This window comes from Crocuta crocuta, unplaced genomic scaffold (genome assembly GCF_008692635.1).
Source record: "Crocuta crocuta isolate KB4526 unplaced genomic scaffold, BGI_CrCroc_1.0 scaffold16, whole genome shotgun sequence".
Taxonomy (NCBI): Eukaryota; Metazoa; Chordata; class Mammalia; order Carnivora; family Hyaenidae; genus Crocuta; species Crocuta crocuta.
In genome coordinates this window covers 14,681,501-14,706,697 of record NW_027531893.1, presented here as the reverse complement: position 1 = coordinate 14,706,697, position 25,197 = coordinate 14,681,501, and the positions used below count along the sequence as shown (strand labels likewise).

The 25,197-nt window shown below is 47.0% G+C and overlaps 1 protein-coding gene across 5 annotated transcripts in view; it reads right to left on the bottom strand.

Moving 5' to 3' along the window:
• VPS35L (VPS35 endosomal protein sorting factor like) overlaps positions 1-25,197 on the bottom strand; it is a 118,752-nt gene that overhangs the window by 2,833 nt on the left and 90,722 nt on the right. For all 5 annotated transcript variants that reach the window (XM_077773226.1, XM_077773228.1, XM_077773230.1 and 2 more), the window contains 3 exons: positions 19,021-19,160; positions 10,197-10,362; positions 4,173-4,291 (listed from right to left, as the gene is read on the bottom strand). In XM_077773226.1, the coding sequence (XP_077629352.1) occupies positions 4,173-4,291; positions 10,197-10,362; positions 19,021-19,160 (425 nt within the window). The remainder of the gene's footprint in view (positions 1-4,172; positions 4,292-10,196; positions 10,363-19,020; positions 19,161-25,197) is intronic.

Genomic DNA, 25,197 nt, shown 5'->3' with positions numbered 1-25,197 from the left:
AATGAGACAATACAGTTCTTCTACCCCAACTGGGAACCTGGGCGGAGATCACCATTCAGTGGGTTCCAGCCCAACCTTCTTGCCTTTTAAAACTGGCCCATGTCTGACGGCTGGGCCTAAAGGAGGGCACCCTTTCTGCTTACATCTTTTAGCTTACAGGAGAAGCTAAAAGAAAATTCTATTTCAAATACAACTAAAAAAGTCTTCCCTGAGAGAGGCCCTTTAACCACATTTCGTTGAAGTGGGAGAGGTTTTTTGTTTTTTGTTTTTTTTAAAGTCAAACAAGGGAGACCATATCTAACAACTGGCTATTTTTCCATTCTGGATCTTCCCAATAAGCATTTTACCCTAAAAAAGTTCAGTCCACATGTGTTTTAAGTGCACAGCCCACTAAAAGTGAAATTATTAGAGACAGATCTGAGGGACGAGCAGTCATGCCAGCCAACATACAAAGATCCAGAAAACCACGAACACAGTATGAGAGGACCAGATCCGGGCCTTGAGCCCCCTCCTCTTCTCCACAGAAGTTTTAAATAGAAAAGGGTTTTTCATTCTTTTCCTATGAGAAATGTCATTTCCAGGAAACTCCACGGGTCTGGCATGACTCCCAGCTTCACCACACCCAAATAAACAACTTCGTACTCAGGAGTAAAATGGCTAACTCCATGTGGATAGAGGGGACAATTTTGGAGGCAAGGCTGCTCCTAGCAGCGAGAGATGAGATACTCAGGACTGGCATCGCCATTGGGGTTTTTCAACAGCGTGTAACTTTGCTCTTCACTAGGTAGAAAAATCTGACCAAGGCCCCTGCCATTACATGGTTGTCTGCGCTGAATTTCACATTGCACTGCTAAAAGGAAGATAATCTGTTCCATTTTAGCTCAGTCCACCCATATTTTTCTAATAAATATGCCTATATGGAAGGACATTTTCATTTAATGTTCCTAGTATTTATTGGGAGTTGAAATGTTCTTTTGAAAAGTTCCAACTTTGCCGTTTTCTCAGAATCCTGTTTGAGTCGTCACCATCAATGCCGTCTCCCCCAAGAGAAAAAGACGTAAACATTGAACTACAGCACTGTTCCCCCCAACTCCCTAAGCTGCAAGTATATGTTCTAGGCCCTCTAATAACTGTCTGGAACCACAGACAGTATTGAACTTTATATACACTGCTTTTTCCTACACATACATACCTATAATACTTTATAAATTAGGCACAGTTAAGAAATTAACAAAATAGCATTCCGTGTTGGTGTGGTCTCTCAAAATATGGTACTGTACTTGCTCTTCTTATAAGGTGATAAAACGCCTACATGAGATGAGGTGAATGACATAGGCATCGTGACATAGTGTTAGGCTACTGCTGACCTTCTAACGAGACGGCAGGAGGAGGATAATCTGCTTCTGGATCACTGGTGAAACCAGGTAACAAACCGCATGGTGGGGCAGGGAGGTGGGAGGATGATGACGGGACACTATAGAGCGCTCAGTTTTATTCTGATTGTGAGCTTGGGTGGGCGTGGTTCTAGGCTACAGTCGTTTATGCTGTCAGTGGCCACCTGTGATTAAACCCAGCCTGGTGCATCAGGATGAAGAACTGGATTTTCAAGCCGTGTGGCAAATTTTTCTTGAGTGTAACCCGTTAAACACACACCATTGCTCTAAGAGGTCCCTGGGTTTTAAAAATCAGGAAAAGGTGCTAAGAAAAATTTTTCACAGCAGAGGAGCAGAGGGGGACCTGACTAGTGAGCCAAGGAGAAGCCGAAGATAACGGACTCCACTCTGTAGGGCAGCAAGAGCTCTTGCATGAAAACCACCTATTTGCTCAAAGAAAAGCTGGGTCTTTAGCCCTAAGAGTTTGCACTTGTTTGAAAAAGGCGTCTTCTATTAGGAGGAACCTAACGAAGGACCATGGGGGAGAAGAAGGGGAAAAATAGTGGGGGAGAGGGTGGGAAGCAAACCATGAGAGACTCTTGAATGCTGAGAACAAACTGAGGGCTGACGGGGGTAGGGGAGAAGGGAAGGGGGTGATGGGCATGGAGGAGGGCACTTGTGAGGATGAACACTGGGTGTTATATGGAAACCAACTTGACAATAAACTATTTTTAAAAATAAATAAAATGAAAAAGGCCTCTTCTAATACTCACTGGTTTGATAAACCAGTTTCCATGAAGAAACTGGGGTTCTGATTCTGTCCCTTGCCCCAACAGCCAGGTGCCCTCCATGTCTTAACTTTCCCAGAGTTCTGCAGCCCTGTGTCCAGAAGGGTCCCCAGGTTGGTGGGACATGCCAACATATGCTCCCTCCCTTAGAGAGGGGGCACTGTGACCAACTCTGGACCCAGGGCAGCAGTTCTGTATTTTTCCTCTGCCTCTTGGACTGCTAATCCTAAGGCTGGCCCTGAACTTGGCAGGGGCTGCTGGAGAATGGAGTCCAGAAAGAATACCACTCTCTCCAGCACTTGCTTGAATACCCTGGGGATAACAGGAACCCAGAACACAAACGTATGTCATATGGGCGTATACCCATGGCTGTGTAATATTCTGGTGGGGCAGGGGGATAAGGGCAATGGTGGTGTTTTATATAGCCCTGGAAGTGAGGAATAAACTCAAAATCCAGTTTGCTCTTTGTCTTCAAAGGGTTTGATGGGGTGGGGATACAGGAGCATAATCTAGGAAGGAGAGCATCTGGGGAAGGGACGGGCAGGAGGCCTCGGGAAGGAAGGGGAAGGCTGGAAAGCTACTGGGAACCAGGCAGTCCAAAATCTGCCTTAGGTTTGGGAAAGGGAATTGAGCAGGATGTAGGCAAAAACGGCCTGCCAGGATGAAATCCGGAGCGAGCCATCAGGTTGTCTCTTGCCAGGTGGGAATAAGAAACCCGAAATGCTCTGAGCTTCAAGATGACAGCTTGGAGTAGTGAAGAGTAAGACTCAGGGGAGCATGTGGAGGCAGAAACAAATTGAAGCAGCAGCTGACCCGAAGAGAGAATGCAGAGAAAGGTCAGGCGCCAGCTCCGACTCCTAAAGCACTGCGGGCCTCCACCCCCTTAACGCAGTAACAGAGATAAGCCAAGTTCTGAACAACTAACTGCCTCGGCCAAGCCTGAGATGGGGCCTCTGGGATCCATCTGTCACCCACATGTTTGGGTTGAAGCTGCAAACAAAAAGGAAGGCCATGGTTGGCCTAACAGCGGAAGGGAACCAGGTGGTTCTGTAGATTGGACTAGTAAATTACATTAAAATCAATTAAGCATCTAACTTGATGGAGAACATGGAAAAACTGCTCTAAAAATGCAAAAGATGCAACATCTGATAAATTGGTGTATTTTGCAGGTAAGAACATGGCTTCCAGAAGACTGCTTTGACCCCATGTCATGGCCGCCACTCTAGGATTTTGTCCTTGCCTCTAAAATTTAAAGGCACGGCTGTTCCCACCTCACCCGAGTGTCCTGAGGTTTAGATGAGTTAATGCGTGCAGAGTCCTCAACACCACACTTAAGTAGAACAGACGCTGGGGAACCAGAACCTACCACTGAGGGGGACAATAACCACATGCTACTTCCTACAAGAGAAGCAGAAAGGCCTTGGTTGAGGAGGACAATGCAGTGGTTAAAAGGCTACTACTTTAAGCTGGGAGATCTCTAGGTGGGGACTCTGCTGTTCAATCACGAGAGGAAACCCAGGGCTGTGGAGAAACCTCTCTGAGCCTCCATTTTCTTTTCTGTCCACTAAGAACAAACACAGCGCTTGTATATCGGCATGAAAAAAACTAAGGTGTGCAGAGTACAGGCTGTTTATTCTGTATGTACTGTTCAAGCATCTGCTGTATGCCAGCTTCTGCTCAAGGTGTAGGGACGCTGTGGTGAGTGACAGACGGACCCCAAAGACCTAGCCTCGGGCACAAGGAGGTCTCCAAAACTCAACGTTACAAGGTCTCTACCCCCATGGAGCTTACGTTCTGGTGGGAGAGGCGAGCAGCTGAAATACACAGAACATTTCAGAGAGTGACCAAGTGAAGCAGGAGCAAAGGCCCTGGCCGCAGCACGCATAATCAGTCTGCACATAAACACACTATTCACATGAACAAGTTTCCTTCCAGAATGTACCAATGTTCACCCTAGAAACTTGTGCACTCAGAGCAAGCGGCAGTAGGGGCACAGGCAGAGGGCGCCTACCTCATCCTTGGCCAGGGTTTTCAGATGCTCCAGGATCTGAGCCATCACCGTCTCACACAGCTTGTTGTTTTCAGCCAGAAACTTGGTGTCTCCCCCATAGAGGCTGTCATTGGAGTCAACTGTTGTTGGAACAAACCAGAGCAGTGAGCAAAATGTGGTAAACCCATTCAAAAGAATACTATTTAATCATAAAAAGGACTTAAATTCTAATACATGGTAAAACATGGATGAATCCTGAAAGCTTTATGATAAGCGAAATATGCCAGACACAAAAGGGCAAATAATGCATCATTCCTCTTATACAAGTTACTAGAATAGGCAAATTCATGGAAGGAAGTAGAATGGAGGTCACCACAGGCTGGGGGGACAAGGAAGGAAGAGGAAGTCACTGTGTACTAGGTACAGAGTGCTGGGATGGTGAAAAAAATTCTAGAAATGGACAGTGGTAATAGCTTCACAACACTGTGAATATACTTGATAAAGCTGAATTGTGCATTTAAAGATAGGTAAAATGATAAGCTTTTATTACTATGTGTATTTGAACAATTTTTTAAAAATGTAAAGTCTTAGTACAAAAAAAGTCCAGATCTTTGACTGCAGAGACCACTCCAAGGGATTTATTTATCTTAAGAAAAAAGCAAGGGGCACCTGGGGGGCTCAGTTGGTTAAGCGCCCGACTTCCGCTCAGGTCATGATGTCATAGCCTGAGTTCGAGCCCCACGTTGGGCTCTGTGCTGACAGCTCACAGTCTGAAGGCTGCTTCAGATTCTGTGTCTCCCCCTCTCTGCCCCTCCCCTGCTCATGCTCTCTCTCTCTCAAGAATATGCATTAAAAAAAAAATTTTTTTAAAGAACAAATCCAACACGTGCACAAAGATGCACGTATGCGATGCTGTTTTGTAGCCAACAGCAGCATTTACTATATGTTCACCGTATGTTCATTATAAACTTGTTTATAAGGCCAAAATGAGAAGCAATGTAAATGTTGATCAATAGAGCTTTAATTAAATGCTCTGTTACAATATTAAATACTAGGAGGAAAATAAACATATATGATCTACAGTTAACTACCATATACTACATTATACTGTTGTTATACTATTAGTATCAGATAGTTACAAGATACTGTTAATTTTTATTTTTATTTTTTTAAGTTTATTTATTTTGAGAAAGAGAGTGCATGAGGAGGGGAGGAGCAGAGAGAGGGAGACAGGGAATCCCAAGCAAGCTTTGCATTGCCAGTGCAGAGCTGGACATAGGGCTTGAACCCATGAACCGTGAGATCACTATCTGAGCCAAAGTCAAGAGCTGGCACTCAACCGACTGAGCCACCCAGATGCCTCAAGATACTATTAATTTTTAAAAAGTGACAAAACAGAATCCATGGTAGGGCCTCTAAATATAGCACACAGATATATATATATATATCCGTATATATTTCCTAGTTTATAGTTGCTTAAGAACCAATTTTTTTAATTAAAAAATTATATTTCATTATTTCCTTTCATCTGTCTGAATCTTTTAGAGAATGGGACAGATAATAAGCATATAGTAATTAATTGATAAAAGAATTTCAGAGATGCCTTATGTACATTTCTAGTTGCTATATCAAGAGTAGCAACTCATGTTCTTGCTTTTCATTTTGAAAAATGGCAAGGCTGTAGACAAGTAGAGAAAGCAGTACATCGAATACCTGCCTGTCTCACCTCAAAACAGCAGCTGACACCATTTTGCTCCTGTGCAAGCTCTCTCACTTGCTCACTCCATACACACACACACACACACACACACACACACACAGACATATTCACACATAATGGGTTTTTCTGGCCACACCATTTGTGAGCAGATTGCAGACCTGTTGTCTAAGAATAAGAACAACTGCTCCCCAGCAGTCTGCTTGCACCCCGGCTTCTCTGTCCAAAGGTAATCTTGAATCCAATTCTGAACTGCCTGTTCATGGGCCTACGTCTCCACTACTATCCACCATTCAGAGGATGACAGCTATTCTCCTAAAATAATCTAACAGACTGTGATTCTTGTAAAAGAATGTGATTCAGCCAGTCACCACCACCTGATTCTGCAGGGCAGCAAAACTACAGCTGGTGGAGGAATTTCTCACATCCACTGCTGAGGACCAGAATAGTTCCTGGCATAAATTCTCAGTCTTACTCCGGGTTGGAATCTACTCTTTCTGATTAGCTCAGCACTGGAAAAGAGGGAAGGTCTAAGACTGCCCATGGCCAGCAATCCCCAGGCAGGCCAAGTGTGTGTTCAGAGCAGGATGCTCATTTGTTTGGGTGTGCACACACACACACGCTCTGTACCAGGTTCCAGGCTAGGAGCTGGGGACCCAGTGAGGGGCAAGGCTGATCTGGTCCCTGCCTCAGAGAGCTTACAGACTATGAGGCGATGCAGAGCAGCAAAGTGAATAGCATGCACTGAATGTCAGAAGGGGGCAATACAAGGGGTTATGGGATCTTAAAATCTAAGCTTGGGATGGAACTCTGGAATTAACAAGGTCAGGCTAAGCTCTACAGCTTGAATTCACAAGTGGAAAAAGGGGCTAGGAGGCAGGAAGAGTTTTCCATGCTACTACTTGATCATGACAGAGGGAGCAAAGGGCGAAGTTGAGAATTAGAAGGAAGTTGGTCAGACCAGTGTGTACTGTGGCTCTGAGAGTCCAGTCACAGCTCTCCTGAGGGAGATATATGATATCCCTGGCAAGTGGCCACTAAGAATAGCCCACAATCCGTGCATCTGTCTTGCCCTGGGATTGCGACCCTGAACGCTTCAAGGGCCTGGCAGGTGACATGGAGGAGCAAAGGGGCTACACTGGCTTCACAGGGGCATCCTCGGTTGTGGTCTTCCAACTAGATAGACACATGCTATCTGCATATTTAATAAACGTGCAGGGGCGGTGCATGGCTCAGCTGTTGTGAGTGTCTGACTCTTGACTTTGGCTCAGGTCATGATCCCAGGGTTGTGGGATCGAGCCCCGCATTGGGCATTGCACTGAGTGTAGAGCCTGCTTGAGATTCTCCCTTTGCCCCTCTACCCCACTTGCGTGCACTCTTTCTAAAAAATAAAAAAGTGTAATAAAAAGTAAAAAATAAACATCCATTATACAGGAAACTTTCTCCCTTCCACATCAAACATGCCCACTCTCTCGTATGTCTGCAGGAAAGCACTGGAGTTCTTGCTCCAGGTAATTTCAGAAAGTCATCTTATTAATCTAGAAAGAAAGTGGCAAAAGAATCCTTTGTAAATGGAAAAAAATGTGACTACTTCTTCAGAAGTTCTAACCTGTGTCAACACCGTAAAAGACTGCCTAGAATAAGAAGGGGGTGGGAAAGCAAAGCCTCCCTCAGGCCCCCTGGGCCTCTCTCCTCCTAAGACGATTGTTAGGTCACAGTTATGAATCCAGAGTAAATACAGCTGGGCCAAGAAAGGAGAAAAACCCACCCATCCTTCCATTTTCTTCTCTAAAAGCCAGAAATCTAGACTCCTGCCTATTATACACAGCCACAGCCCCTTTGCTCGCATTCTGGCTTCCAGTCTGCCCGCTATATAGTTTAGACAGAGGTTTAAGTTAAACAAATCTGCTTAAGTAGAAGGAGGAGGAGGGGCAGGAGACAGGAAAGGGCTTTCCCCTCTAACAGGGCCCAGGGTTTGCAGACCCAATTCTAGATCAGTGCCTGGTCCTCAGAAGTCTCTCCACTGTTATATGTGTACTTGGCCAAAAAGAGGAAATAAAAATGCCAATAAATAGGGGTGGCTGGCTCAGTCGATTAAGTGTCCGACTTCAGCTCAGGTCATGGTCTTGCAGTTCATGGGTTCAAGCTATGCGTAGGGCTCTGTGCTGACAGCTCAGAGCCTGGAGCCGGGTTTGGATTCCATGTCTCCCTCTCTCTCTGCCCCTCCCCCGCTTGTGCTCTCTTTCTCTCTCAAAAATAAACACTAAAAAATAAAAAGTTTTTTAAAAAGCCAACAAGTACAGGAAAAGGTACTCAATCTCACTGGCCATCAGAGAAATGCAAATTACACTCACCAAAACAGCCAAAAAGAAAAAGACTGACCACACGGAGGGAACAAAGAGGACCCTCATTCATGCCTGGTGGGAGGATCAATTGGCACAACCTCTTTGGAAGACTATGAGACAGTATCTACCAAAGCTGAACTTAAGCAAATCCTATGAGCCAGCAATTGCACCCAGAGGCATATAGCCAATGGAAATGTACACCAAGAACACGTACAAGAATGTTCGGAGCAGCATGATCCTCAACAGCCAGAATCAGGACCATTGGAAACATGCAAATGTTCACCCATGAGGGAATGAATAAATTCTGGTATAGGAAGCCAGTAGAATACTACACAGCAAGGCAGAAGGATGCACGTCAGCTATGCACAACACAGATGAATCTCACACACACGAAATCGAGTAGAAGAAGCCAGCACCGAAGAATGCTTGCTACCTGATTTCATTTACATAAAAGTAGAAAATGTACCAACTAATCTGTGATACTAGAACTCAGGAGCGTGGTACGCCCTACAGAGGAAAGTGGGGGTGCTGACTGGAAGGGGACATGATCTGGGCGGGGTTACCTGGGTGTGTTCACTGAGCTTTCCAGCTGATGGTATGTCTGACATATGTCATACTTTAATTAAAAAACAGTTATTTTATAATCAAGGAGGCAGCGTGACGCAGGCTCCACAGTTCAGGGTCTGACTCGCACTTCCACCAATAACTTCGCACCGGCCCTGGAGTAAAGCACGGTGTCCCTTGGAAGTCTCCCCTTGCACATACGTAGAACGGGGACATAAATGCCTGTCTCATACCCTGCAGGGCCATAAGGAGTACGGAAGAAAGATCTGTGGAGTCTGGTGTGGGCCCTGGCTCGCAGTAGGAGCTCAAGTCTTAGGTGCTGTCATCATCTACATCAACCTGCCTCCTTAAGTCACATCTTAACTATTAGCCTCCAAATCCCAGCTAGAGGAAGCCTGAGAGTTGTAGCAGAAGGCCCTGCCTTAGCACTGCAAATGTGTTTCCTGAAATTTCCAAGTGGAGAGGCCACTGCTGAAACCCTAAAGTATATGATTACCTGCCAAAGCACTTTCAACAACAAATAGGGCCATTCTGGGGAAACCGATCATCAGAACTGAGGGTCTGACAAGCAGGTGGGTGCTTGGGCTCAGTGGACAGATGTCTGGAATTGGGACTGTCTTGTGTTACATCCGGGATGTGAAAAGTCTGCTTTCAAATTCCTTGCAGCAGGTGCAAAACGGCTGGTGGCGCATAGGGGAGGCAAGGCTACCCCCTTCCTCCTGAGCACCTGAACTAGGGGTTCCCAGAGCCTCAGCAGCACCTGAAGAACTAGGTGAAAATACCCAGGGTCCCACCTGAGTCCGTGGTCAGGGGCAGGCCTGGGATGAAGCTCAGGCCTGTGGACCCTGAACCAACTTTCTAGGTTATTCTGTAGCACACCTGAGAGAGCACGGAGTGAGTGCTGGGAGTGCTCCTCTAAACTTGTCTGGTCGCCAAAATGATTTTGGATGTTTGTTACAGATAAAATTCTCAGGCCTCTTCTTGGGGATCCCCAATGAGAAGGGGCAGGATGGGGCTCAGTGATCTGCTCAGGTAATTCTTTTTTTTTTTTTTTTATGTTTTATTTATTTCTAGGAGAGAGAGAGAGAGACAGCGTGAGCAGGGGAGGGTCAGACAGAGAGGGAGTCACAGACTCTGAAACAGGCTCCAGGCTCTGAGCTGGCAGTCAGCACAAAGCCCGACATGGGGCTTGAACCCACGAACCGCGAGATCATGACCTAAGCAAAAGTCGGACGCTTAACCGACTAAGCCACCCAGGCTCCCCTGCTCAGGTAATTCTTACTTAGGCACATGTAGCAAGACCCTGGACTAGAAGTTCCTGGTGGGTAAAACACTAGGGGATGAAGAAAATGAAAACCTTGTACTTGACTTTCATGAAATTGTAGCTCAGTGTAGTCCGGGGCGAGGGGGCCCCGCTACCTTTGTCTATGTGGTAGAGATAGGTCTCCTGGCTCATGGCAGATAGGAGATGCAGGACGCAGGTGTAGATGCGGATTTTGTCGTCACTGTTGTCTTCCCAGGTGTAGTCCTGGATCACATTGAGAAGCTCTCGGACAAGGAACAGGACCCCATGTTCGGGATGATCCTAGTGGAAAGCCAAAAAAGGATAAATAATGCTAGATAGAAAGGAGAAGGAAAAAAAAAATCCACCAAGACAGAAACCCGGGTCCGTCACTTTAGTAGCTCTCGGGAAGTGGAAGCGCCAACATACTTTGCAGGCGGGCCCACTCACAAGCCTGGTCAGACACCATCAGGAAAACGGACAGGATGATGTTCACCCCGCTGACGGGCGCGCTCCGGTCTGGGGAGATGAGCCTGGAGAGCCTCTTTGGGTCCAGGGAATGAGGGAGCAAAGTTACTTGTCAGCTTAATGGCCTGGTTCCCAAATTATGGACTGGTTCTATGTATAGAGCGGGGAAAAAGTCCTGCTCCTCCGACTGCAAAAGCAAGATTGCGGGTCTCATAGCAGATGCAACAGCAGAAGCCACCTACTTTGTGTAAGCCCCAGTGATCACTGTCATCACCAAGGGCACCAGCTTTAAATACAGCCTTGCTCTTTAGGGCGTTCAGTGACATGAACAGCTAAAGTGAGGACGGTCTCTTGGGAGAAGAAAAAACCCAAGAGGCAGAGCGCAGAATGGCGTTCCTCAGATGCTGACATGAGTCGGAAGCGAGTGCCGGATGCCACGAAGCCAGCAGCTTAGTGCACTTCCAACAGGCTGCCTGCAATTCTGTGGCTCCCCTTCTGAACACGCTGCGTGGACACCTACCACACGAGTCTGTGCCCAGCTCTGCCACCATCATCTTGCTTACCCGGTGGCCACACCTTGCCCCTCATTCACTCCAGCCAACACCTTCGTCTCCCAGGCCCAGCGGGACCACTCAGAATCCTGCCAGGACACGGGGCACGCTCACACTGGCTCCATGAGGGCGAGTTCAAGAAGGATTATTTATAAAGACATGGGCAGCGTGAAGGGGGCTGGAGAGGAAGGACAGGCGAGACACCCAGGACTTGCTACAGCAGGAAGCCCTTACTGTCCCTGGGCCGAAAGCACATGGTGGGGGGAGGCGTTACTGGCAAGTGCAAGACCCGCGGCTGGAGAAGGCACCTAGCAGGGGCCGCAGCCTCGGGTAGAAGAACGAAGCCACTGCCAACCGATGGCCACGTCAGGGGACGGACACCTCAGACTCGCTCTCCTCCCACCGTCCAGGCTGCTGCTGTTGGTCCTGCTGCTGGCTGAGGGAGTCGGAGACCAGAAGGGAGCCCAGGTGAGGCGGTCCTCAGGGGCCGGGCTCCCACACACATCTCCATGGAATTGCAGAGGATGCTACGGCTGGCAGCTCATGTGCCAAGGATGCCTGGCTTCCTGGCCCTCCTGTTCCCTCTGACTGGAATCTTCATCTGCAAGACTGGGCCACAGTGGCTCCTCCATAGCCTCCAGATCCCATCCCCCATGCCAGCTCCTCAGCATCGCCTTCCCTGATCAGCCATCCACAGCCCTCCTCACCCCTGGCCCCCAGTCTCCATCACAGACCATCCTGTCTTTATTTCTTCAGAGCACTTCCGAAGTGACTGACTGACTCCTGCAGTGAACTACCTGACATGATCTCTTGTTCATATTTATCTTTCATCCTAGCCGATAACCCCCAGGAGGACAGGCACTGCAATCTGCCTTATTTGCCAATACACAGCCATGACTGCCCTGGGAACAAATGTTAACGGTGTCCCATCCCTGTCCCTGGTTCTAGGACAGTGCTGGGCACAGACAAGCAACCAGCAGATAATGGTGGTTGGGTTACAGTTTGAGCACCAAACTGTATGTGCCAGGCGCTAAGGTGGCTACCAAGACAAGTAACAGTAGCCAACTTTTATGGTGGCTGCTGTAGCTTTTCTGTGTTCCAGGAAGATACGATTATGACCACCCCGCAATTTCACAAACAGCAGATGAGCCACAGAATGGCTAACTGGCACTGCTGGTATGGAGTGGAACTCGGGCTCAAGCTCTGAAAGTCTGGCTCCAGAGCAGAGATTCCTAACTGTGAATGCTGTATTTATATTGCCCCTCTGGGACTTTCCAGAGTGGGCTAAGGGAAGCCATACATTTTATGACTTTTTTCTTTTAACGTTTGTTTGTGTTTTTGAGTGAGAGACACAAGAGTGTGAGCCAGGGAGGGGCAGAGAGAGAGGGAGACACAGAATCGGAAGCAGGCTCCGGGCTCTTAGCTGTCAGCACAGAGCCTGACACGGGGCTCAAACTCATGAAGCACGAGATCGTGACCTGAGCCGAAGTCGGACACTTAACTGACTGAGCCACCCAGGTGCCCTAAGCCAGCTATTCTGAATACCAGCATGGAGTAGGAGAAATCCCAGAACTGAAGTGGGTGGAAATAACAGCCTCCTAATACAGTGAGAGTAAAAGCACTAACACTTTCAACAATGAGAAGGAAGATAGATGATGTGAGAGGTTTTGCACAGCTGTTAACATCTACAGGAACTACTGCTTGGATTTCAGCAAGAAAGATGGCACATGACGCCTAACAAGTCTGAAGGCCTCAAACCAGAGTTCTCAAAATTGCCCAAGCTGCGGCTAGCCTTCCATTCACAGAGCACATCTCAGCAGGCAACTTACTACCGCCTTTCTTTGCAGTTTCTAACTGGGTGATTTTGTTCTGCTATGCGGATGTTAAAAACTATATTTTATTCATAGGGCACCTGGGTCGCTTATGCGTCCGACTTTGGTTCTGGTCATGATCTCGTGGCCCACATCGGGCAGGCTCTGTGCTGACAGCTCAGAGCCTGGAGCCCGCTTCGTGGATTCTGTCTCCCCTTCTCTCTNCTGGCTTGGGAAAAAACAACAATCTGAAGGTTCCAGTAACAATTGCAACACCACTGTCGTAACTGTTGTGGGAGCCCCCCTCAGCACACCTTCACAGAGATGGAAGAAGGGGTAAGGGAGACATAAAGGTTGGGAATAAGCCATTTCCATGAGCTTTTGCTCACAACTGAAAAGATGAGATTATTTCCAACCTTCTGTACCAGGAAAAATTTTTCCATGACATCCATGCTTCAATGGTTGTAACATTATTTTTTTTTTATTGTACTTTGATGCCTCAGTGCCAGCAACTGAAGCAAGGCAAACACAGTTTTTTGTTTGTTTTTAAAAACGAAAAAAAGGTCCTGGATTCAGTTGGCAATGCAAGTGGGAAAAGTCCCCCTGCAGAGGCTGCCTCCCTGACGCGGTACATCAGCGTTATGAGCAGCTCCCAAGGGGCACCTGGGAGGGACTCAACCCTCTCTCACAGCTGGACTCCTTGGTCCTGGTCTGCAGGAATCCTTCTATTTAAAAAAAATTTTTTTTTAATGTTTTATTTACTTCTGAGAGACAAAGAGAGAGACAGAGACAGTATGATCAGGGGAGGGTCAGAGAAAGAGGGAGATACAGAATCCGAGACAGGCTCCAGGCTCTGAGCTAGCTGTCAGCACAGAGCCCAACATGGGGCTCGAACCCACGAACCATGAGATCATGACCTGAGCCGAAGTCAGACGCCTAACTGACTGAGCCACCCAGGCACCCCTAGGAACTCTTCTATTAAATGTCACTCCTCGGGAGAAGAAGGAATGCCCTAGAAATTACTAACTCTCCAGGAGCGCTGAGATGAGAGGCAGCAGAGATGGCGCTGAGCACAGACATCCTGGCTCTGAATTCTGTTTTGGCCACTTCCTAGCTGGTGACCCTGGAACGCGAGGCTGTCAGGAATCAGCCTACTGTCTGTGAGCTGCCTGGCCATACAGGCACCCGCCCCTGTCTGTCTTGCCAGCTGGAGCCCCTGGTGTCCCCAGAGCTCCTGTGCACCGAGGCTCCCTTCTGGTCCCTCAACACACAGTGTGCCTTCCTGCCTGCAGGCTCTCTGCCCCCTCTGTCCAGAACACCCTCTCCTTCCCTCAAGCCCCTACCCTCCCTTACCAGTCTTCCTCTGCATCTCAGCTCTAGTGGCACTTTCTTGGGGAAGTTCCCTGACCCATTTCCCTTCAAATTTGGGCTCCCATGTCTTTGTGGGACTTTATACAATTGTAGTTAAGTATAAGTTTATCTGCTTAGTGTCTGTCTTCTGGAGTGGAGGACCCACCTCTCTGTTCCCTCAATTCCCAGATGAACAAGTATTTACAGAACAGACAGAATGACTGCAGCTTAGCACTTGGACACCACGTTAGGCTTATGGCTGGACCTCTTCACAAGGAAAAGAAGTAGAGAAAGACATTTCCCTGCCTAGGTGATCAGTGCCGGAAAACTAATAATATTTCCTCTGCCTACAAATTTTAACGGAATCAAAATTAGGCCTCTGAAATGGTAACGCGGAACCCATTCAATCAAGTCTACTTTACATGTGCTACCAAATGTGGTTAAGAGAAGGGCATTAGTTCAATTATATAGAGAAGTCTGTCCGCCAAGGGGCCGTCCACTACTAACACCAGAGCAGATTGCTTCGAAACACTCCCAGAGTGGCACTGTTTGCCGAGAGAGGGCTGGCCTGGGGAAATGTTTATTTCTGCATTTGGAAGTATGACTCAAGTGGGCCACATGGTTTATTTACTCTAAAATCACTTCAAATTCTTTTCTAAACAAATAAAATCAATCGAAGCCTTTTAAAAACCTTGTACATGGTTGGTAGGAATGCAACATGGTGCAGCCACTATGGCAAACAGCATGGAAGTTCCTTGAAAAATTAAGAAGAAAACTATCAGGGGCGCCTGGGTGGCTCAGTTCGTTAAGGGTCTGACTCTTGATTTTGTCTCAAGTCATGATCTCACAATTGGGAGATGAAGCCCTACATTGGGCTCCACACTGGATGTGAAGCCTGTTTAAGATTTCTTTCTCTCCCTCTCCCTTGCCCCTCTTTCCTGCTCATGCTCTCTCTTTCTCTCAAAAGGGGGAAAAAAAATAACTACCATATGATCCAGCAATCCCACCTCTGGGTATCTGTCCAAAGAGTTGAAATCAGGATCTCAGAGATGTCACTATTCTAATGTTCACTGTGGCACTATTCACAGTAGCCAAGAGTGGGAATAACCTAAATGCCCACTAGTGGATGGATGGGTGAGGAAAATGTGATATACATACACAACAGATTCATATTCAGCCTTAAAAAAAGGAAATTCTGCCAAGTAGGACAACATGGATGAACCTTGGAAGCCAATAAGTGAAATAAGCCAAGAGAAATACTCATGATTCCACTCACATAATGTATCTGAAACAGTTTTGTTCACAGCATCAAAGAGTGGACGGCGGTTGCAAGGGCCTAGGAGGAGGAAATGGAGACTTATTCATCAGTGGGCTTACGAGGCACCCGGGTGGCTCAGTCAGGTAAGCGTCCAACTCTTGATTTTGGCTCGGGTCATGATCTTGCGCTTCATGGGGTCGAGCCCTGCATCAGGCTCTGTGCCGAGAGCAGGGAGCCTGCTTGGGATTCACGGTCTCTGCCCCTCTCCTGCTCGTGCTGTCTCTTGCTCTCAAACATTTTTTTAAAAAATGGGCTTAAAGTTTCAATTAAGCAAGAACGAGTAAGCTGTAGAAATCTGCTGTACAACCCTGTGCCTGCAGTTAACAGTACTGTATCACACACTTAAAAATGTTAAGAAGGTAGATCTCTTGTTAAATGCTCTTACATTTAAATAAAACTAAATTTCAAAAATTAAATAAAAGCTGTGACATGAAAGGATATCATCTGAACCAGGTAAAAGTGGGACACGGGAGCTGCTTTCATACTAAACCTCCTCATAACAGACATGCCTCATGTGTGGCCCATCCTGTGGCCACTGAGCCCATGGCACACTCACCCTCGGCTATTCAGGCTGAACATCTTTCGCATTTGTTATGAATGCTGTATCACATAGGAGGGATGGAGGGTTGCTAAGGCTCAGTCTTGAGCCGAAAGAGTGCCCTGTAAATGTTGCAGGCTCAGATGGTGCTGAACAGACCCCAGAGCATCACAGACCTGGGTTCAAATCCTAGCTCTGCAGTTCACTAGCTGTGCAAGGTCAGGCCACACGGGCTCCCCAGTGAGGGCACCTTAAGTAGAAAAGGCACAGTGACTCCCACCCTGCGGGGCTTGGGGGAGGAGTCCCAGAGACTGAATGCTGACGAAGGTCTTCAGCACAGCATAGGACGCTGGGCAGGCAGTCACATTGGCTACTCTTTGTCTCAAGGTCTTTACTCAACCCCAGCAGAAGCACGCACACCTATACCAGGGATGAGAAAATCCGCTGAGGCCAGGGGGACATTCTGGTGAATGCCGACAGGCCAGGTAGGTGACAGAAATGGGTCCAGAGGTGCCCATGGGAATTGGAGAGAGTGTACATGCTTTCGCCTCCCTCCACAGCATGGGCCAGCTGCCCCAGGTCAGACAATGTGGGCCCCACATGGCAGGATCTGATTTTTCAAGAGGAACTAAAAATCTGGGTTTTTCTGTGATCTACCAATTTTTAAACGTGGGTAATTCATACCAAATGTTTTCCATCATTGTGTGGCCAAAAACCATGTCTCCAGGCTGGATTCCACCCACTGGGCATTAGCGTGCAGCCCCAGGGACAGAGCTTCTGGATCACAAAGTACTTTCAGATCAACCATTGCATTCAACCTCATAGCAGCCCCACCAGGTAAGCGTTTGGGTGACATTTTAGAAAGGTGACAATTGAAGCTCTGAAGAGTTACAAAACTTTCCCACTGCCATAAGGCTGCTGAGTCACTGGGTCGGACCGCACTCAAGTTTCTGACTCCAAGCACAAGGCTTTCGTCAAGTCTCTGATGATTTTTAATGTGAAGAAAACCCCATGTGCAGAAGAAAAATGCATCTCAACTAGCCAGCAAACAATGACACTGATCAGCTTAGATTACTCCTTAGAAAAGCTGTTTTTTTTGTTTTTGTTTTTGTTTTTTTTTTGGTCCCCTCACTTGACAACTAGACTATCCAAAAAACAGATAAACTGATTATACAAAGTTATCTGAAAACACTGAGGTCAGGCGCTGAGCTCTGCCCCCTAACCACGCCATCTCCTCTCCCCAGAACCTGGGGTCTCAACCAGGACAATAGGAAGCTGAGTCACTCTGTCTCCTCAGCTCCGCCGAGACAGAATTCACGTGCCTGACAATTCAGCCATTCCCCATGCACATTTCAGTGGTTAGGATACTCCCAGAGCTGTGCAAGCATTGCCACAATCAGTTTTAGAACATTTTCGTCACTCCAAAAAGGAACCCTGTACTCATGAGAGACAGTTACTTCCTGGCCTGAGTGCAGAGGGCTGTTTCTCCAAGTTTCTCCATCCACACCTGAATTACTCAGGCAGCTTTCAAAAATGCCGATTCAGGGCCTCATCCTAACCTACTGAGTGAGCCTCTCTGGGAGGGAGTCCCAAAATCTGTATTTTAGCATGGATCCCAGATTCCTACACACATTTGGCTCAACCTTGTTTTGTGCCTGGACCCTGTCACAGCCTGGTGAAGGCTATGGGCTCCTCAGAATAGGATATTTAATACAGAAGATAAATTATATAAAAACAACAAAAAAAGCAGAAAATAAAATACACGAGAACACAAAATATAAAATATACTCATCAAAACTTTTCAATGTATTTGTTATACACCGTATTCTATTACTTCTTGAGGAGTATGTTTAATTAGCAATTATGCTAAAATATACTTGTCAAAATATTTTTTCAATGTATTTATTAGACCATATTCTATTACATCTTGGTGAGTATGTTTAATTAACAAGTCTTCTGAAATATCTGTCATACCTTAAATGTGATACGAACAGATGGCTGATTTCTTTAGGGACAAAGTCCTAGCTAGCCCTGTGACTACCTACTACCATGGTTCATTGCCTATATAATTCACGAGGGGGGAAAAAAAACCTCACAAGGGAGCAAAGGGCCAATTTCAGTTTCACAGAGATTTGTAAAAATTAAGATTTTTCTTTCTCATCTAAATTCATGGCTGCCCTGCCAGACCCTCGGAGCAGGCAGACCGCGGGGTAAGAACCCTGCTAGGGTGAGGGGCCCGGTGCTGGGTCTGGAGAGACCAGCCAGCCCAGGTCTGACTGCTCATCAGAATGTTCCAGAAGAAACCCCAGCATCCTTCCAACAACGTCTTCTTTGATCTTTGCTATCTCATTTTGGTTTCTAATACTTGCCATCCAAACATCACCGTCACCTTTGACACGACTGGACTGTTTTAACCACGTGCGTGTACCCACCACTTAATCCTCGCAACGACCCAGAAATGCAGCGCTATTATTACTCCCATTTTACAGATAAGGAAATTGCAGCCCAGACGTGTTACATAATTGCCCAAGCCTGCAGTGCCCAAAGGAGGGAAAGGGAGGATTCCACCCCAGGCATCTTGGTCCGAGGCCTGAGCCCTTAACCCCTAAGTGGCACCCGCTCAACTATGTACCGAACCGCAACTAATATACCCAGGACACAAAATGAACAGAAAAGACATTCAGTATTAGGGGCGCCCGGCTGGTAGAACATGTGACTCTTGGTCTCAGGGTCGTAAGATGACACAGGGAAGAGATTACTTAATAAATAAGAGTTCAAAAAAAAAAAAACATCGAACAACATAAACTTCTGACTAGAAAAGCAGCACACAGACACAAATAGAATGTGCCTGCAATTTTAGGGCTAAGAATGTACATGAAGCTGATCAAAGAAGGACACACCTATGGCTCTTCTGGCGAAACGTACCGGAACTATTAATAAAGTAGAAAAGAAATTGCAGAGGAATTCCAGAAGGAATGATTCCGACGGTCGCATCTTTCCATCGATATTAATCATCTTTGGAACTTCCGGAATGAGGCTTATAGCGGCTTTGAAGAAGGCATCAGCTGTGAGACAGAAGAAAAGTCTGTGTAAGAGACAGAACTCTGAAAAATCCAGGGTCTGTTTTTTTCTTCACCCGGCTGGCAGGCCCGTCCTGAGAGTTACGTGGAAGCCAGGCCATCCTGAGGGCCAGATACGGTGGGCAGGTCCGACCAGAGGGCTTCTGCAACCTTAACCGGCTTGTAGGACATTCTGTGGACAGGGTACTGCCGGGGCCTCCCATCTCCGCCCCCTCCCTCCTTCCTTCACTGAGCAATTCAGCTCAAAGAACCTCCGTCAAGCTGGCTTTGATAATTAAGTGAAATAAACAAGTGGCCAGTTTTTACAGAAAGCCAAGGAATCGCAGTTGCCGGGGAAGGCAGCTCAACCCAGACTGGTTCACTGAACCCTCCTGTTCACCTCGTGAGGAAGGCCAAGTGCCTGCTCCTTCAACAGTGTCCTGGGTGCGCTCGAGATGCCAGCACAGCACGTGGAGCAGGGCGCAAACTCTGGTCTGGTCTGAGTCTACTCTAGCACACCTCATATTTGTTAAAGAAATAACAAACACCTGGGGGTGTATGACTTCGGCTCAGGTCATGATCTCACAGTTCGTAGGTTCAAGGCCCCGCATCGGGCTCTGTGCTGACAGCTAGCTCAGAGCATGGAGGCTGCTTCGCATTCTGTGTCTCCCTCCCTCTCTGACCCTCCTCTGCTCACACTCTCTCTCTCTCTCAGGGAAGAAAAAAAAGAAAGAAAAAAAGAAATAACAAATATCTGAAGGAATCCACACGTGCACACACACACATAGCTTCTGAGACTTCTGACTACGTAAATAGTTCTGAGAATCACTTGGGAAATAAAGATATATATTTTTTTTAAGTTAATTTATTTATTTTGAGAGACAAAGTGCACAGGGGAAGGGCAGAGAGAAAATCCTGGTCAGCACAGAGCCCAACTCGGGGGCTTGAACCCACGAACCAGGGGCCGAAACCAAGAGTCAGGCACTTGACTGAGCCACCCAGATGCCCCAAGATATTTTTAAAAATACGAAGTAGTCTTGTAAAACAAGACGACTTCAAAGGGTGAGACAAAGCAAGGGAAGGGGAGCAGAGAGGAAGAGAGGGATGGAAAGAGGTGATGGGAGGGAGGCAGCAACAGGAGGAGAGAGACAGGAAGGAAGGATGGGAAGAGAAGAAAGGCCTGGAGGTGGGGGCGGAGAGGGAGAGAGTTCTTGACAGAACTGCCTAAGTATCTGCCAAGAGAAAAGCCTCAAGGTCGAAACCGACAAAACACTGACCTTACAAGTGAAATTTTAAACTACTCAACAAGATCAATTGTTTGCATGGTCCAAATAAATATACTTCCAGTCCGAAACGACTTCCAGCGATGCGGAGAGGACGCTGCACTGGCCCACGGCACCCCGAACCAAGGCGGGGGCCCCACCCAGCACCCCGGAGGGGCAAACCCAACAACGATCTCCTGCCCCCTGGGAACAAAGGCCTGCACTTAATGAGAAGAGTACGCGTCTGCAGCTGGATGTGGGGTTTTTTTTTGGTCTTCTCTTCCTTCCTTCTTCAAAGCAACACCCCCCCCCAAAAAAACAAAAAACAAAAAACAAACACGTTAAGGAAAGACCATTCTCTCAAAGTTTTCTCTATAAAGTTACCACTGGTCCGGGAAACTCCGTCCCCCCGCTGTCTCTCCCACACTGAACTCACCCTTACGTCCACCTTAGAAAATGTACTAAGCACCAACGGTGACCCAGAACCACAGGATAAAAGGGGGTGAGAGTTGACAACATCAGTGGGGTAATGAGACTGACCTGATTACACTAGTNTGTCAATTTTTTATAGAAAGAGATTAAATATAGGGGCTCTGGGAAAAGACACTTGATAGGGACTTCTATCTTGGCCTACAGATAGTAGGAAATGACATTATTCACGGGAACCCCTGTCTTGTGCAGTCTGTATTTTCAGTCCTCAGCAGTCCTATGGGGGAGGCACAATGATTTCCAGGCCCACATGAGGAAATAAGCTCGAAAAGGGGGTGGCCAAGTCAGAGTAGCCCAGGGATGGCAAAAGACCAAGCTGAGCAGAGCTTAAAGGCCATCACCTGCACTGAACAGTACAATCACTTTTGCATTATTTAAAAAAATTTTTTTAAGTTTATTTATTTTGAATGGGCAGGGGGAGAGAGAGAGATACACATACACGCGCGTGCAAGTGCAAGCAGGGGAGAAGCAGAGAGGCGAGAGAAAATCCCAAGCAGGTTCTGTGCGGTCAGCCTGGAGCCTGATTCAGGCGCCCCAAATTCATGTCTTTAAAAAAAAATACAAACCTACAAATCATAGATCTGATAAGGGTTGATACCTAGAATATAAAAAGAAATTCTCCAGTAACAGCAAAACAAGTTACCCGATTAACAATGGGCAAAGGACCTGAACAGACATTTCTCCAAATACACAAATGGTCAACAAGCACCTGAAAAGATGTTCAACATCGATAATCACTGGGAAAACGCAAATCAATGCAATCCCCCAGAGATTCCATCACTGGGAGAGAACTTCAGGACGGGAACCATAAAAAAAAAAAAAAAGCAGAAAAAAAAAACCAGTAAACAACAAGCACTGGCAAAGATGTAGAGAAACTGCTGGCGGGAAGGTAAATAGTGCAGCTGCCGTGGGAAACTCTTCGGTGGTCCTTCAAGAAGTGAAACAGAATTACACTCTGACCCTGCAATCCCACTTCTAGGTTCACCTTCAAAAGAAATAAAAGCAGGGACTCAAACAGATACCTGTACGTGAATGTTCACATTAGCGCAAAGGTAGAAGCAACCCTAATGTCCATCAACAGGTGAATGGACAGGCCAAATGTGGAACATACACACAATGGAACTATTACTCAGCCTTAAAAAGGAAGGAGATCCTTAAACATGCTACAACATGGATGCACCCAGAAAACATGCTGCCAAGTGAAACAGGTCTGACAAAAATAAATAAACAAAAAAACAGGTCTGACAAAAGGTCTACATGGTGTAGAATTTCACCTTTAGGAGGCAGAGAGGTCAACTGCATGGAGAAAGTAGAATGGAGAGAGGGGAATAATTATTGCGTAAAGGGCACAGGTTGCATTGGGTTTGGAGTCGGGTTCTGGAAATGGAGAGTGGTGAGGGTTGCGCGACATTGTGAATGTACCTAAAACCACTGAATTGTACCCTGAAAAATGCTTACAAGGATACATTTTATGTCACTCATCCGTAACCACACTGCACAAGAAGCAGAGCGGAATCCACCGCTGACGTTCCACCCTGAGCACAGGCAGGCCTGACGCCGGCTCTGGCGGTCCTCTCCTGCGGGAAAAGCTCTCTGTCCCCCGGGCTCTACACAAATTGCTTTCTGGTGGAAACATGAAGTCCATAATGACCAAGGTGAAGAGCCTCTCTCAGTGGAAATGAAAATTCTGCTCACAACAACCTGAAAGACCATTTATTTATTCTATTTATGTGCTTGTTACCAAGTGGCCCCGANGGGGCTTGGGGGTGAGGGGGGATGGGAGGAGGAAATACAAGAATATGTACCAGCTTCCCTATGCTGTATCTTTTTCCACCAGAATCTTCTGAGGTTTTACAGGCTTCTTTTCCACATCCCACTTAAAAAAAAAAAATTGAAAATAAAGACCAATACCCCCACTCAGGCTTGGCTGGCCCCACCCACGTCCATTCTGTTAGAGATCCTTCTTTGTGGGGTGCCCATCCTCTGCAGAGCGGCATTCAGCACTGCCGGGTCCTGGGGGGGAGGGCAAGCACTGCCACCGTGCCTGCTCTCAGTACAAGGGGCTGCACTGCTCTCAAAGCCAGTTTTCCAAAATTGCTTTGTGAGAATCATCAGAAGCCTTGCTAAAAATACAGGTTCCTAGAAATAAAAAAAACAAAAACAAAAACATGGGGCGCCTGGGTGGCTTAGTCGGTTAAGCGTCCGACTTTCGCTTAGGTCATGATCTCACGGCTCGTGGGTTCGAGCCCCGCGTCGGGCTCTGTGCTGACTGTCAGCTCAGAGCCTGGAGCCTGTTTCAGAGTCTGTGACTCCCTCTCTCTCCGACCTTCCCCTGCTCATGCTGTCTCTCTCTCTCTCTCTTTCTCCCCCCTAGAAAAAAAAAAAACAAAAAACCAAACATGGGGCGCCTGGGTGGCTTAGTCGGTTAAGTGTCCGACTTTTGCTTAGGTCATGACCTCGCGGTTCGTGGGTTCGAGCCCTGCGTCGGGCTCTGTGCTGACTGCCAGCTCAGAGCCTGGAGCCTGTTTCAGAGTCTGTGACTCCCTCTCTCTCTGACTCTCCCCTGCTCACACTGTCTCTCTCTCTCTCCTAGAAATAAAAAAATAATAATAGAATAAAAATACAGGTTCCTAGGCCCACTATGGCCGATGGGAACGCATCACGGCAAAGAGACTCCAGGACCTGAGAGTTCCCCTAGCTGTAAGTGCACATGGATGCTGCACACACATGTTACACACAGGCTGCAATGCGGCCAAACCTTGAAATCATTACGCTAAATGAAGGGAATCAATCCTAAGAGACCTGTATTGTAAGACTGCATTTATATAAAATAATAAGAATAAGCAAATCCATAGCAACAAAAAGTAGCCTGGCAGCTGCCTGGAGCTTGGAGGAGGGGCAGCAGGGAGTGACTACTCAGTGGGTCCAGGGTTTCCTTTCAGGGTGATGAAAATGTGCTGGAATTAGTGATGATGGTCGCACAACTCTGTGAATGCCCTAAAAACCACTGAATTGTACACTTAGTAGAAGGATGGATTTTATGATACATGAACCTATCAGATCTCACTCAGCCGTTATTTAAAAACTATATATGAATTCCCAGGTCCTGCCTTAGATGTATTGAACCACAGTATCCATGATAAAGACTGGGGTGGGGGGAGGCTCCTGGGTGGCTCAGTCGGTTAATCATCCAACTTTAGCTAAGGTCATGATCTTGTGGCTCACGAACTCGAGCCCCGTGTCGGGCTATGTGCTGACAACTCAGAGCCTGGAGCCTGTCTGCTTCAGATTCTGTGTCTCCCTCTCTCTGTGTGTCCCTCACTTGCCCATTCTCTGTCTCTGTCTCTCTCTCTCGAAAATAAAGTGTTAAAAAAAAAAATCAAAAACAAAAAAACTTGCATTGTCATATCCTGGAAATGATACAGCTAATAAAGAGAAGAAGGTATATCTATATAGATCTCTATGATATATTAAGCACAAACCGTTACATACCTGTGTACAGCAGGGTCCTAACCTTTGTAAGAGAAACGCGTATATACTTATGTAGATGTATAAAAAAAGTAGGGCAATAAAATGCCAAAGTATTAACTGTGATACAGGATTGGGGCTCAGGGTGAAAGAAACTGGGATCTTTCACTTACTGCTAAGTTATTACGTGGGGTTTTAATTTACATTTCTAAAAATAATTTTTCCTTAGCATACATAAAAAGGCAATGTAAGGTTTTAAAATTTTCAATCATAGAAATGGGCAAAAGAGCAAGTGAGGTAATAAGGTAGACAAGGCAGGTGATCGATCAAAGGGGGTGTTTAAAGACACCTTCTTAATCAGAGGTGGGCGCCTACCCACTGCCGGGGTCTCCAGCTGCTCCAAGGGACACCCACCCTCCTCGTGTGCATCAAGCAGGGCACTAGGGGTGGCGCACACCTTCCAGAGGCCCAGGGTACTGGCCTGCTCCCCACAGCAATGCACCAGGAAGGCTCTTCTCTGATTAGTTGCTTCGTGAAGTGAGGCATAATTCAGGGTTCAAGCTCTCTAGACAGCTCCACTTGCAACGATCCTTCTGGAGGCTTTAGAAGATCTCACCCCTGGGCTGTGAAGCCTTTTCTGGCTCCTCTGAGACAACTCAGGAGCTAGTGGCCTCCCACAGGCATGCTCCCCTGAAGAGCCCATTGCGATCTGTTTTGTGCACCAAGGCTCTGCCCAGGACTCTGTCTGAATGACAGATAGGGTTCCGCATTCCCAGAGACTAAGATATCCATCAACTGGACGACTAGTGGAAAGCTTCAAAATG